The sequence below is a fragment of the Carcharhinus amblyrhynchos genome, chromosome 14 (assembly GCF_965287045.1).
Source record: "Carcharhinus amblyrhynchos chromosome 14, sCarAmb.v2.hapA, whole genome shotgun sequence".
Classification (NCBI taxonomy): Eukaryota; Metazoa; Chordata; class Chondrichthyes; order Carcharhiniformes; family Carcharhinidae; genus Carcharhinus; species Carcharhinus amblyrhynchos.
Window position 1 is genome coordinate 28,507,110 of NC_137337.1, and position 16,136 is coordinate 28,523,245.

At 39.5% G+C, this 16,136-nt stretch overlaps 1 protein-coding gene across 4 annotated transcripts in view; it reads right to left on the reverse strand.

The window, feature by feature from the left end:
* The window catches only part of ppp2r5ca (protein phosphatase 2, regulatory subunit B', gamma a), a 141,953-nt gene that overhangs the window by 13,534 nt on the left and 112,283 nt on the right, over nt 1-16,136 (reverse strand). For 2 of the 4 annotated variants that reach the window (XM_080202502.1, XM_080202504.1), the window contains 3 exons: nt 12,598-12,699; nt 6,187-6,259; nt 4,423-4,488 (listed from right to left, as the gene is read on the reverse strand). In XM_080202502.1, coding sequence (XP_080058628.1) covers nt 4,423-4,488; nt 6,187-6,259; nt 12,598-12,699 — 241 coding nt within the window. The remainder of the gene's footprint in view (nt 1-4,422; nt 4,489-6,186; nt 6,260-12,597; nt 12,700-16,136) is intronic. The other 2 variants (XM_080202503.1, XM_080202505.1) reach the window with 1 other exon arrangement.

Genomic DNA, 16,136 nt, shown 5'->3' on the forward strand with positions numbered 1-16,136 from the left:
CTACGTTTTCCAGTAAGGAATCTGGAATCTATTTCTCTCTCTCATTCACCTCACCAATTTTATTTACCCTATAGCAATTTTTACAGTACTCAGGTAATAATCCAGAGATTATCACCTTTAACATTCTGCTTTGAGGAGCTAGCTCCTCAATCTCTGACAAACCTCTTTTCTGCTCTTACCTATGGTCATTGATACTGAACTGGACAATGACCACTGGATCCTCCCCCTCCCACAGGATGTTCCTCTCCAGATAGGAACAGATATCTCAGAGAGCAGGCAACAGGGCTGTCCTAACTTATTCTCCTGACTGCAGAGAACAGTATCTATCCCCTTTACCATGTGGCCTCCTATCATTTTGCTTCTCCCCACTTGAATGGCATCCTTTACCAATGTGCAATGGTCAGTCCTTCACCTCACCCACACAAGTAATACGTAGCTTGTACCCATGTGGGTAAAGTCAGGGGCTGAAGCTCCTCCATCACTATATGCTGGTTCCTCTTACCCAATCTGCAGTCACATCTTCCTGTCCCTGACTATTAGTTTTGTCTGACTAAAAGGAAGAGACTGCCTCCTGTACTGGATCATCTAGACCAGTGACTTGCTCTTTGCTGAATTAAATCAATTTCAGTTGGGTTTGTGGTAAAATGATCTCAGCATCACTGGAATATTGAGCTCAAGTAACCTTTACTGGAAAGGGTGCTTGTGTGGATATTGAATACAGGCAGGAGCACACTGGACACATTTGCAAGGAACAGCAGCTTCAGCAAGGTATTGGAAATTTGCAAGTCCCCAGAGAACTTCATAACAAAGTGACCAATCATACATGGGAGAAGAGCAACTGGAGAAAATTGGAGGGGGGCGGGGGGAAATAATTCATCAATTAAATAGGTGGTGAGGAATGCAATAGAGTAAGCTTAAAAAGCTGCCATGCTATTTCTAAACAGGTCGTCACCCTCTATAAAGTAAATTCACAAATGTGAGAAGATGCATCTTGCAGTCTATAAACTAAGTACTCAATACAGGAGCAACTTTGTTTTCCGCAACATATATACGTACAGTGATAGTGCTAGAAGATATGCTATCGTTCGGGGGGGGGGGGGGGGGGGGGGGCTGAAGAGACATTTGTTACCAGATTAGAATATTCAAGTTAAATGATTTTGCACTGAATTAATTAATGAAATAAGATGCTTTTTGGTAGACAGCAAGCATCAACTCTGGTTAATTACCCTTTTTTTAAAAAAATACTTTTACTGAATAGACATGTCCACACTGGTTTATGAATTCTCATGCTTTTCTCTGTTGGCTTCATGGACACAGACTAAAAAGTGATGATTAAATGCCCAGAGCATTTTCAATCTATTTTAGCATACAAGTTTTTTTTGTAGTCAACCAGAATACCTTTATGATTTATGTAACTTCATTCTTTAGTGTTAATGTGGCCTATTTAAATAAACTTTTGAAGTGTCTGAATTTTTTCAGATCAATTTCTCTTTCCTTCCCACTGCATCAAAAATCCATTTTCATATTTGTAAAACAAACCTTTACAAATTAGTGCATGCCTTTGGTTCATGGTGAGGAAAGTAAACGAACAGAACAAGTCTGTCCTTAGATGGGCATCCAGTTGGGGGGGGTGGGGGGGTTTTTCCCAACATTCCCAGAGTAGGCAGATCACAAACAAGCAGTAGCACTGAAGGTTTCTTCCATTCTCCTCTATCATATCTGAGTCTCAACCACAGAAAACCAACTTTAATTGCAGTAAAGTTTGTTCTCTCTTTTTCATGTGAGCAATTCCATTTAGCATTAAGAAATAATGGTGAGGCAATCCTTGGCTGTAATTAATATGCAAACCTAGTGAGTGTACACATGCAATTAAATGTGGAAATTAGGAAGTTGCTGTCTGAATAGCTCGGCTTCTTCAGAAGCAGTACTATACAACTATCTTATTGAGATATTATTGAAATATGTGGAACTGTACAAAGTTGACATACTAATGTGATATATACAGAAGTCAGGATTTGTCTAGTCCATGTAACTACAAGGCTTAAATAATTCCAAGCAATCTCTCTGGCAATGATAATTAACTTCCAGATGTGAGGAGTCACATTCCTTCAGATTTTAGTTTGTGCAGGAGATTTAAGGTAGAATTTTAAAAAAAAACTTTTGTTAACTTTTCACTGTCTCACTCTAACATCTTTATTTTCCTCTGCTCATTTTTTTGTACTTACTTTCTGGTTCAGACTTTACACAGATTGTTAAGAATTCTTGCATCTGATGAGCAAGGAAATGCATGTTTGCCTGCTTCACATAGGTTTCAGGTCTGCTGTTGCAGATTCTATGCCAAGATGGCTTTCTAAGCATACTAAGTTCCCACGTAAAACCACAGAACGCCTGTGGACAAGTGTGCTGCCCATAAAATCCAGCCCATTTGTCTGCATAGTTTTGTCGCATGTCAGATTATTAATGATTTTTGTACTGAAGCCTCACGTGCATCAGAAACTGAACCAAGACTAATTCTACAATCTTTAGGTAATAAAGTTGCAAGAATACATTAACACTCCAACTGGTAATAATTCTTGAATTATTAAAAGCAGATCTAAACATCAAGGATTTCCAGGTATATCCTGAAGAATATGCATGTATGTTATTTTTTAATTGTTACGGCACAAAGCTATAAAGCTGCATCCTAATTGGATATTTAGGAATTCTAAAATTCCAATTTTGGTGATAAATAAGCTATTTTCTTTTCCTCATGGATGGATGTTGTGCATTCCTACACAAGGCTAAAAAACAATGGAGTAGTTATACACAGCCAACAAAAGCATGCCAAGACATTAATCAATTACAATCTAACCTACTGGGTTGCCGAATGGTTAGTACCTCAAATCCAGGGTTTGATTCCAGTCATGAATGACTGTGGAATTTGCATATTCTCCCCATATCTATGTGGGTTTCCTCTGGGTGCTCTGGTTTCCTTCCATAGTCCAAAGATGTGCAGCTTGGGTGGATTGGCCATGCTAAACTGTCCCTTAGTATCCCAAGATGTTAGGGGGGGGAATTAGGAGGACAAATGTGTGGAGTTACAGGGACAGGGCGGAAAGGTGGCTTGGGTAAGATGCTCTGTTGGAGAGTCGGTGCAGGCTTAAAGGGCTGAATGGCCTCCTTCTGCACTGTAGGGATTCGATAATTCTATTTGCTTGAATAGAACTGTAGAAAACTAGATTACACAACTGAAATGTTTAACTAACTTAACATGAACTGATAACTATGTTATCACAACAAAATGATTCTAGTAAAATATCTATGGTTATCTTACAACATTAATTCATCTGTACTTCTGCATTTAAAACAGACTTTCCCGTCCGTAAATGTTCCACGATAGGCATATTTAAGTAGCTTCACACAGTAGTGCCAAATTCTTGTCATGTTCAATAATCGCATTTCCTCCCCTGCAAAGCATTAACTTTCAAACTTGCTCGTACCAGTGACTGACATTTTACATGGTCTCATTCTGGTCACTTAGTGTTTTCATACATATACAAATAAATTCATGAAGTAGCACCACATAATGATGGCAAAATACACCTTATAATCGACTGATTCAAAATGGCATCGATGAAAGTCATGGATACAGAAAAACACAGAATTATGTTACAACAATGAATACATAAAAGTACATCATTACTGTGAAGTATACATGCAAGTTCTTGTTTCCTTTTCTTTTAAATATTTAATACATTAATTGCCTGCAAGTACCCTTAAAACTGGAACTGGGGAACATGAACAGGCTATTTGCTTGTTAGCCTCAAAAGTATTGTACAGAAAATTACTCCCATTTACTAAGGTGCATAGTTATTCCTATTCTGAAATCATGTGCGCTAAAAATGCATTTAAATGGATAACTTTGAATGAACAGATGCAAACTCTACTTCAAAAGAATAAATTTACCATTTACAAACTCCAGTCAGTGCACTGCACAGAGTTGAAACTGCAAGATGCACCTTCAATCCTTTATTTAATAATATACAGTTGGTGATCAAAAGCTATTCAAAATTAAGTACACAAGGAAGTGCAAATACTAAATTAAAAATGTTCAAAGGATAGCGAAATTTGACAATTACCACATATTCTAGATGGAAAGGAACAACAATAAATATAATGAAAAAAATGCACTGATTCTTTCTATTCAGTTTTTTGGATGGTACTAAGATTAAGTGGTAGTTAACAGTATTCCCTTTCAGCTCATTGACTTTACTTCTAGCACTATGTGCTATCAGCAAGAGTGTCAAATCTGTATCAAAGCAGAGCTCTCTGTTCCAGATATTAGATATCTCAATTGTTCAATGGGCTACTGATTTAAAAAAAAAAATCACAAAACATTTTTTTTAAATTGAAGCTTTGGTGCATTTTGATACAAGTGCCTACCTGGTTTTTGGAGACAGGGCACATGGACAGTTCCCAGGATGACCAGTTTTGAAAGGAACCCAGTGTCTGATGAAAGGAAGTCACTTATGAAGTTTGGTTAAAATAAAGCATTTTTGATTTGGAGATGTGTCAATATTTATGGAAAAATAACCTTAGGTTAGGCAAAGCGCAAGAAAAAAAGCACAGTAAATCTTCCTCTACTTTTCCCAACAATGGAATTAACTTGATTGAAAGGAATTCAACTTCCATTTCAGATTGGTGCTCCTAAATTGATTTCCAGAAGATAAGCTGAAACTTTGCATCAAATTATTGGTGGTTTAGTTCTGTGGGCCTATGCCTAAGTTGAAATTGGTTAACAAGTCATTCACTTAATTGGTATTGACTGCATAACACAGATATGAGAAAACTACTGTGCCAGTCAGTCTCTTCAGAATTTACAAGCCGACCTCAAGTAATGCTACATATGTGAAATCAATTTCACCACTCAAAGCACAGTTTGTGGGCAGGATGGGGAAAGAGGACCAAGGAAAGGAATATGGGTGGAAAAGGGTTTAGGAAGTCAGAAATCTGTCAGATTGTGGAAAAGGAAAGGCCGAAAGCTTGCAGTAAGGAAATGCTATTTGCAATTTACTATTGGCAAGTCTTAAATAATCTAACCATGGGATGGTGTGAGGGCCAGGGATGGAGGCAGTGGAAAAGGATGGACATGCATTCATTGAAATTCATAGCTTGTCGGTCACTGTCAGCAAAGTCTTGGATAACTGTACTTCTGGAGGCCTGCTGTATATTTCCTGTATTCGTTTTAGGATTAGAAAGATTTATACATTACATACAAAGCACCAGTATAAAAGGATTGTAAACTTCAATGCAACATGAAGTTAATGTTCGGGAAATAGAGGTGGGTGGAGAAAAATAGTAATGTGTGAAAATTAATTTGTCTATTTGTGTTAAATAATTCTAATGCTTTGTTGCATTGGTATTTTAGTAAACATGCTGAAAAGCCACTCAGTATTTTTAGCGTGCATGCGCACAGAGCAACTTGAACAATTTATCTTTATGAGTTACAACACAGTAGACCCTTACCATATAGCTATTTATAATATAAAAAGGCATGCAAGGACATATTTTAAAATATATATTCCAATAGGAATTCGGTGACAAGGGAGTTTTCAATGCATCTTCAAATGAAATGCTGTTTTCTACCAGCAATTTTAAGCAAAATGAATGACTAGCAAAAACTGACATTAACCTCATCAATAGTGACATTGTTGGTTGATGGGGAGGGGGATAGTGGGAAGATTAAGGGTGGGATAAGACTTCAAGATCATTCTGATAGTTCTGGTACACCACAGATTTCATAGTTGAACTCTGGATAAAATAGAGACTTAAAACAACTTATGCAATTCTCAAATCAGGATGAACAATTGGAATTGGAAGACACTAGATATTCCAATATTCCATTTTTAAATAAGGTTTTAAATATTCTATTTAAAAAATTCATAACCTATGATCAGGTATCAATACAAGCTTATATGCAGACTTCAATTTCTAACATTTACAAAGCAAATCAATCCAATGTCAATTCTATTTCTGAATTTGATTTAAAACACCTACAATGTTTAGTCAAGGCAGATAAAATTAATAAATAATCAGCTTAACATAATCCAAATCCCACCTGTGCTGAAAAGAAATAGCTATGAAGGTTACTTCAACCCACGTTCTACAGACAATAATGTAACAATGATAATATTAACATACACATACCTGCGGATTAGCTTTGGCTAGATTCTCTATTTTGAGCCACGCCTCTTCACGTTCTTTCAACTTTGCTTTCTCCCTAAACATTACAAAAACAAAAATGAAAATGTTAAAACTAAGAAACCAGTTTAAAAGTTGAAATAACAATTTCAGATAAAGCAAGGCTGGAATGTGTTAAAAGCAGTACCAGTAATTTTAGTGGTATTGCTCCAGTATGTGAAGTGAACCCAACTGTCACTGGTGGACATAAAAACAATGGAATCAAAGAAATTTACAGCACAGGTGGCCATCATATGGCCCACTGTTTATGCTGGCTTTTTGTTTAGAGCAACCCAAAACCGGCTCACCTTTCTATGCGAGTTATTCAATGTTAAACAATGACCTATTCATGACTGCCTTCTCAACCAGAAGAAATGGTCTTTCTCTATTCACTGTCAAGCTTTTTAACAATGACAAGAGCTTCTTAAGTTTCTCTTCATAACTATAGCTTCCAGATATTCCTGAGATGCATCTACACTATACGTATCCTAATAGCTTTAATGTCCTTGAAATAAAGGCACCAAAACTACACACAACACTGACTAACTATTGTTTTACACTAATTTATTTCCCTTTGCTCTTATACATTATGCTATTAAATCGTTCAATTTACTAATCCAAACTGTTGCTGGCCTTCATGACTTCAGCTGCCTAGACTCAGTTTAAGAAAATTTAATTGAATAGCTAAATGTTATTCACAACCTTCAGCACAAGTATGTGCTTCTGTTCTTTGTTTTTCCTCCCATAATTTATTCCCTCATACTTACCCATTCTAAAATCACACAAATTATATTCTGCCCATTAAATTAACTTGTCTGTGTCTTCCTGAAATACTTGACAATCCTTTTTTCTAGCTGCTAAACCCTTTATTTTCTGCTTGAGATTTTGCCACTTATATCCAATCTATATCTATATAGAATGCAAAAAAATCCAGGCTCGGTTCTGGCCACTTTAAACCATTCTCTAATTCAAAAACTTAATAACAACGCCAATTAATGCCCCAAATGTATAATGATGGAATGCTACACCACAAGAGGACCTCTTACTCCACTGTTCTTAGAATTATAGAATCCCTACAGTGTGCAAAGAGGCCATTCAGCCCACTGAGCCTGCACTAACAACAATCCCAACCAGGCCCTATTCCTTCAACTCCTTGCATTTACCCTGCTAAACCCCGTAACAGTAAGGAGCAATTTAACATGGCCAATCAACTTAACCTGCACATCTCTGGAAGAAATCGGAGCACCCAGAGGAAACCCACATAGCTATGGGGAGATTGTGCAAACCTGAGACTGAGTCACCTGAGGCTGGAATTGAACTCGGGTCCCTGGTGCTGAGGCAGCACTGCTAGCCACTGCACCAGCTTGCTGCCCTATATAAAACGTAAAGGAGACTGAAAAGCTGACTGAGAGTGTTCGCATAAAATTGAATCATTAGAAAATTGAAAAGAAACATTGCCTATTTTTATAAATATACTGGCAGCATGTTTTGCAGCAGCAGAGGGAGCCTGCCACTGGCTGGCTGTGGGATTTTCTGATCCCACTGGCGTCAATGGGTTTTCCAGTTGTTTGCATCCTCTGCAAGAAGAGAACCCATGGCAGAGGTTTGCCATTGGCAGGACCAGAAGATCCTGCCAGCAGGAATGGCTGGAAAATCCCACCCATCTGCATTGGAAGAATGCTGGGGCACAGGCAAGGACAAGGAAGAAGCACAGCTATTGGGTGAGGGGAGACAGATAGATGGCTTGGGTGGCTGTACAAAAAGAAAGAGCTTTCACAGAACAGCAGCACCAATAGACGTAGGTAATTAAAGACAATACGCCAGCTCCCGCTGATCATCATACTGGGATATTTCAGGTGCTAGCTAACAAAACTAGTCAAGCCCTTCATCAGAAATAGGAATAGTGCTCGTGGATTGGAAAGTAGCTAACATAATAGTTTAAAAAGGATAAAATTGAGCCACAAAATTAATGACCAGTGAGTCTAACATGTGTTGTAAGGAAATTATTAGAACACATCCTAACACAAGGGGGAATAATAAAACATCTGATTTATCATCACCACACACATTGGGACACTGGGATATAGTGGGAAGTATTGTTTCTTGCGTGCTATACAAAGTATGCCTTTCATAGAGTACATAGGGAAGAAGGCAAGGAGAGAGTGCAGGATGTAGTGTTACAGTTATAGCTAGGGTGTAAAGAAACATCAACTTGGTACAAGGTAGGTCCATTCAAAAGTTTGATAGCAGCAGGAAAGAAGCTGTTCTTGAGTCAGTTGGTTTATGATCTCAGACTTGTGTCTTTTTCCCCGACGGAAGAGAGTATGCCTGGGGTGTGAGGGTCCTTGATTGATCCGAGACAGCAGGAAGTGTAGATGGAATCAATGGATGGGAGGCTGGTCCGCGTGATGTACTGGGCTACTTTCACAACTCTTGTAGTTTCATGCAGTCTCGGTCACAGCAGGAGCGATACCAAACTGCGGTACGTCCTGAAAGGATGCTATGGTGCATTTGTAAAAATTGGTGAGAGTCGTAGCAGACATGCTGAATTTCCTTAGCCTCCTGAAAAAGCTGATGTGGTGGTGGGCTCTCTTAACTATAGCATCAGTGTGAAGGGACCAGGACAGGTTGTTGGTGATCTGGATACCTAAAAACTTGATGCTCTCGACCATTTCATTTCCACTTCATCCCTGTTGATGTAGACAGGGGCACGTCCTCCACTACACTTCCTGAAGTCGATGACCATTTCCTTCATTTTACTGACATCGTTGTTGCACCATGTCACCAGATTCTCTATCGCTTTCCTGTGCTTTGTCTCATCATTGTTCGAGATCCGACCCACTACAGTGGTGTGATCAGTAAACTTGAAAATCGTGTTGGAGCAGAATTTGGCCACAAAGTCATAGGTGTATAAGGGGTATAGTAAGGGGCTGAGGACACAGTCTTGCAGGGCACCCATGTGGAGGATAATTGTGGAGGTGGTGTCATTGCCTATCCTTACTGATCGTGGTCCGTAGTTTAGGAAGTCTAGGATCCAGTCACAAAGGGAGGAGCCAAGCGGTAAGCTTCCAAGTTTGGAGATAACTTTTATAGGGATAACGGTGTTGAAGGCTGAGCTGTAGTCAATAAATAGGAATCTAGCATAAATATCATAGTTACCCAAGATTGAGCATAGGGCCAGGGAGATGGCATCTGCTTGCAGCAACAGACAAACTGTAGTGGACCCAGGCAATCTGGGAGACTGGCGCTGATGCGTGCCATTACTAACCTTTTGAAGCACTTCATAATGATGGATGTCAGAGCCATTCTAATGATGATAGTCATTAAGGTACGCTATCTGGTACAGGGATAAAATAATGGTCATCTTCTTGAAGCAAGCAGGGACCTCAGGCACAGCAAGGGGGAATCAGTATGAATTTATGGAAAGAATCATGGATCACAGATTTATTAGATTCTTTCATAAATTGATAAATTGTACACGATGGAAATTCTGTGGGTATGATATATTTGCGTTTCAGTTTCTTACAATAACATTCAAGGGATGGCATGACATATTTTATATATAGAAATAAACTGTCAAGTTGCATGTTTCATCAGCACTTTTCTATATTATTTTTCCCTATAGGAAAAACCCATTGCAGTGCAAGCATGTATGAGCTGTTACTTTTGTAGGCGGCACCACAGATATTTCCAATAAGGTGCTTTACAAAATATTACACACCATTTCCATTCCCTTTCTAGGCTTACCTGTCCCATCTTTGTCCCTCACATTTTCCTTCCAACCTCCAGTCATTTAGATACATCATGCCTTATCTTTAATATTTTCAAATACAAGTACAAAAGTAGCAGCTTGAGAGTGTAGGAGAGAGAGATTGTGGGAATTTAGTAACTCATGAAATTTTAGGGGCTAATCGCTTTCTAAAAACTAGTCAAGTTTAAATTGATAATTTAGCTAACTATTTGCTGTTAAATTTAAGATTCTTTCAGTTTTAGTCGAAGATTTTGTTCATTCTTAGTCAGGGGTGAACAAACGTCCTGCTTGATAGGCAGCAACAGTTAGTTAATTGGCTGGTTAGTGAGATTGGTTTCTTTAGCCAGTAGTGCCTGACTCAGCTTAGGAATTCAGCTAGTATCAATGCAGGTGGCCTTGCTCAGCCCATGAGTGAACATGCACAAAGAAAGCAGTTTGTGACTGATTGCAGCTTAAGTCTGAAAACTTGGGAATTTTTTAAGTTTGAACTTCTTAACAAAAAATTCAGTTTAGAGATGATGAGCTGGAGTCTGTGAGGCACAGATGGTGGTACATTACTATTGTTAGGTAATTTCATTAGAACACTGGAACTGACTGACAGTTTTGCAGTCTGTTGGAGGCACTTGTTGGCTTATTCTCAGATGGAGAGACGACCTGTTTGCCTCTGGAGGGGTAACTGATGAGGCTGTCCTGCCTGTTAGACAACTTGGCTCATGAGCGAGTACTGTGTGCTGGCAGGGGCAAGAAGTTCCATGTGCTCCTAGATAGTTGAAGCTGTAGTCCACTTACATGACACAGGAAACAAAGAAGTGGGATAAATGGGTCATTTTTAGGATAGCAAACTAACTAGTGGAGGTCAGTGCCGGGGCTTCAAATACTTATTATTTATATAATGATTTATATTAATGAATTGGATGAAGGAATAGACTACAGCACATCCGCATTTACTGACAATACTAGGACAGGTAGGAAAGCAAGTTGCGAGGACACAGAGTCTGAAAAAGGATATGAACAGGTCGAGTGGATTAAAAATTGGCAGAAGTAATACAAGGTGGGAAAGTGAGAGGCTGTCTGCTTTGGCAGGAAGAACAGAAAATCAGGTTATCATTTAAATTGAGAGCGTGCAAGGCTGGGTATCTTTGTGCATACTCTCAAAATGTTAACGAGTAGGTACAGCAAATAATTTGGAAAAAGAATGTTGGCCTCCATTGCAAGGAGGATAGGGTAGTGAAGTCTTGCTACAAGTGTACAGGGCATTGGTGAGACCACACCTAAAGTACTGCATTCAGTTTTGGTCACCTTACTTGAGGGACATAATTGAAACAAACTGCTAATTGCTGTGATGAGGGTTTTATCTCATTAGGAAAAGTTGGTTGGGCATATACTTACTGGATTTTAGAAGGATAAGAGATGATCTTATTAATACACAAGATACTGAGACGGGTTGACAGAGGCTGAAAGGATGTTTTTCTTTTGAAGGCACAGTTTCAAAATAAGAATATCACATTTAAAATGGAGATAAGGGAGAATTTCTTCTCTCAGGCTGTTAATGTTTAGAATTCTCTTCTCAGTGGATGCTGGATCATTGAATTTATTCAAGACAGGTTTTTGATGACAAACACGTCAAAGGTTAAGTGGGGTGGGGGAATAGCAGCCAGCAAAGTGGAATAAAGCCACACTCAGATCAACCATGAGCTTACTGAAATGGTGGAGCAGGTTTTGAACAGCCAAATGGCTTTTTCATGCCCCTATTTCTTGCATTCGTATGTGTCTTTTATGGAAAGTGATTAATGATGGATTTTGCCTTGAAAACGTGATAAGTTACCACACGTAGCATTATTGTCCACCCTTGTTATTTCCTAGTCTTTTCTCAGCTGACCTTCACCATGCTGTACCTCTCACTTATCAGATCCAATATGAAGTGTCTTAAGTGCCCAATTCTGCTATTGCTTTAAATTTATTAGCATCACAAGTAGGCTTACATTAACACTGTAATGAAGTTACTGTGAAAATCCCCATTGTAACTTCTGTCATGATTTTGAAGTGGGGCCAAAACTAGCTAACCAACCAAACTAGAAATAACAGACATAGCCACACAAAGGCTCAGCTCAAGTGTGGCTGAAGACTATGTGACAAGTTATATTTCCTTCAGATATATACAGAGGAGGATGGCCGCAGGGGCAAACACCATCCCAGGTACAGCCTTCATAATGTGCCACGGCATTTACAATTGAGCATGTTATTTATTTTGCAGATGAGCTCCTCTCCCTTTGGAGCTCTTCAAACCTTTATGGTTATATTTTACAATGTCATTATCACAGAGATACAGGACATCATAGAAACTGGCGATTTACCTGCTAATATCTACTCAATTTCTACCCTTCAGTTCCTACTTCCATATAGTTAGTCCATTTTATTAAAATGGGTACAAATATCAATTTTAGGAAATTGTGGACTGTTCAGTTTGCTGATTGATGTTTTCACTTTTTTTTAAACCATGTGGTTTTAAGAATGCAAGTTTGGATCAATTTTGCAAGAAACGTATGACATCAAATGCCTGGTTGATGACTTCATGTACAGTGAGATATGTACACATAGATAAATGGCTGGACACAAGTTCAACATACTTTTGCCTTTCTGCTTTGAATTGTTGGGTGCAGTCATCAAATAGTTTCTGATTCATCTCCATAAAGAGTTTCAGAGCATTGTAGATTAATCCATGGATAGTCCTAAAAACACAAAAATGCTTAAATCTCAAGTATGCTTTACTATGCATTTCTGCTTGTAATAGGTGATTACATTAGGTGATTACAAAAATATCAACTATATTTCAGACTAAAATTATGTATACATCTTATTCAGAATCTAAAACACACATTAAACAACACAAAGTTAAAGTCCCTCTTTCCCCTGCCCAAAGGATCTACACCTTAACATAACATATTAAAATTATGCAATTTTGGCAAAGAACCAAGAGGGTAATTTTCACCTAACCCTTCTGGGTATTAAACTGATGAATCAGCCAGTTGTTTTACATTCTGCCCATTTTTTCTTTTATTGAAGTCAATGTCAAGTAAAATTGGCAGGTGTAAAACAGGATGACTGATCTTTTATTTTCACTGGGCTAGTTAAGTGAAAATTACCCCCAAAGTTTTCAGTTGAGAATACTTCTAAAACAGCAACATTTTAACAACTCCATTTTCATTTATAATAACCTAGAAAGTGAACTTGCAAACTATCTAAAGCAATGTCAAAATCCCACTTTATTGTTAACATATACTTTCAAACTGGTTATTCAAATTTAATTTACAAACAGGATAATGTCGAATAGATGTTTTAAAATGTTAGTTTTAAACTTTTAAAACATGAAACCCAAAGAAAGATCACAGAAAACCCATTTGTATATATATATATATATATATATATATATATAGAAATTTATTCCGATGGTCAAAAAGGACCGTAGGAGGAGAGGTAATAAGCCGTGGATAACGAAGGAGGTGAAGGAAAGTGTTAAATTAAAAGCGGAGGAATTTAGAGTAGCTAAGAGCAGTGGGCGAGAAGAGGATTGGGAAAGGTTTAAATGTCAACAAAGATTGACAAAGAAGTTGATAAAGGAGGGTAGGAGAAGCTATGAAGCACTTAATATAAAAAAGGATAGCAAGAGTTTTTATAAATATATAAAAAGGAAGAGGCTGGCTAGGGTGAATGTTGGTCCTTTAGACGATGAGAAAGGGGACCTAGTGGTAGGGGATGGGGATATGGCTAAGGTCTTGAATAACTTTTTTGTTTCTGTCTTCATGGAGGAGGACGTGAATAATTTGCCGGGTGTTAGCGATGGAAAGGTGGTAAGGCTGGAGGGTCTTAATGACATTACTGTTACTAGAGAGGTGGTGCTCGACAGACTGGAGGGGCTGATTGTGGACAAGTCCCCAGGACCGGATGGAATGCATCCGAGGGTTCTGAAAGAAATGGCGGAGGTTATAGTGGATGCCTTGGTGGTTATTTTCCAGATGTCGCTGGATTCCGGGGAAGTGCCGGAAGATTGGAAAACGGCTAATGTTACGCCGTTGTTTAAGAAGGGTGCCAGGCAAAAGGCGGGGAATTATAGGCCGGTTAGTTTAACGTCTGTGGTAGGTAAAATGTTAGAATCCGTCATTAAGGAGGAAATTGCGAGGCATCTTGAAGGGAATTGCTTGATAGGGCAGACGCAACACGGTTTCGTTAAAGGGAAGTCGTGTCTGACAAATTTACTGGAGTTCTATGAGGATGTGTCTAGGGCAGTGGATAGAGGAGAGCCGGTGGATGTGGTCTTTCTGGATTTTCAGAAGGCGTTTGACAAGGTACCTCACAAGAGGTTATTGCAGAAGGTCAGGGGACATGGAGTTGGGGGTAGGGTGTTAGCGTGGATAGAGGATTGGTTGTCAAATAGGAGGCAGAGAGTGGGGGTCAATGGGTGCTATTCGGATTGGCGGTTGGTGACTAGTGGGGTGCCCCAGGGGTCGGTGCTGGGGCCTCAGCTATTTACCATTTATATAGATGATCTGGAGGAGGGAACCGAGTGTAGGGTGTCGAAATTTACTGATGACACCAAGATTGGGGGAAAGGCAAATTGTGCGGAGGGTGTGGAGAGTCTGCAGAAGGATCTAGATAGGCTGGGCGAATGGGCCAGGAAATGGCAAATGGAATTTAATGTTGGCAAGTGCGAGGTGGTCCACTTTGGTAGGAAGAATGGTAGGAAGGACTATTACTCACGGGGCGAAAAACTGCAGCAGGCGACGGTGCAGAGGGACCTCGGGGTCCTTGTGCATGAGTCTGCAGCAGGTGGTCAGGAAGGTGAATGGGATGCTGGCCTTCATAGCGAGGGGGATTGAATATAAAAGTAGGGAGGTCTTGCTGCAGCTGTATAGGGCATTGGTGAGGCCGCAGCTGGAGTACTGTGTGCAGTTTTGGGCACCGCACCTGCGCAAGGATATTTTGGCCTTGGAGGGAGTGCAGAGGAGGTTTACTAGGCTGATACCGGAGTTGAGGGGGTTGAGCTATGAGGAGAGGCTGAATAAACTAGGCTTGTACTCGTTAGAGTTTAGAAGAATGAGGGGAGATCTCATTGAGATGTATAAGATGATGAATGGGATGGATAGGATAGAGGTGGAGAGACTCTTCCCGCTCAAAAAAGACAGTAGGACTAGGGGGCACAGCCTCAAGATAAAGGGGAGGTGGTTTAGAACGGAGTTGAGGAGGAACTTCTTCACTCAAAGGGTGGTGAATCTCTGGAATTCTCTGCCCGTTGAAGTGGTGGAGGCTGTCTCGCTAAATATTTTTAAGAAGCGGGTTGATGGGTTCTTGATAAGAGAGGGGATTAAGGGTTATGGGGAGAGGGCGGGAAAGTGGAACTGAGCCACGACAGATCAGCCATGATCTTATTGAATGGCGGGGCAGGCTCGAAGGGCTAGATGGCCTACTCCTGCTCCTATTTCTTATGTTCTTATGTATTGTCCCTAATTGCAAAGCCAGTCAATCCAGGAACCTTTGTACTGTTCCACGAAAATTGCCTGAGTGCTACTGTTTTCAGGCAAATTTTAATTCTGGTAATCTGCAATTAGAACCAAAACTAAACTTAAAAATATTTTGAGAAACATTTGTGTCCTCCTAGCTCCTAAATGGTTACCTGCAAGCAGCAAGTTTATTTTACATTTTCAAATGTTACACAAGTCCTCCGTGTACAATGTTCAGAAGAGATCCTCTGCCTTCTATTATCGAATTAGCCATACTTCAAAGAACAAAGTCTCACAACACCAGGTTAAAGTCCAACAGGTTTATTTGGAATCACGAGCTTTCGTATCGCTGCCTCTTCAGGTGAGTGGAGTCGTCTCTAGTCACCTGATGGAGTAGTGCTCTGAAAGCTCGTGATTCCAAATAAACCTGTCGGACTTTAATCTGATGTTGTGTGACGACTTATTGTGCCTACCCCACTTCAATGTCAGCATCTCCACATCATACTTTAAAGTGGTATTTAAGTCAGTACCATCAAATACTGAACTCAAATCTACTTAATTTGACAAATACAAATTGGGAGGCAGTTCAGCACTAAAGTATCAGAATTATACCAGTTTGAAAGGTTGTTATGAAGCCTGACTACAAAAAAAGGGTTGCATTCCTTGAGTTT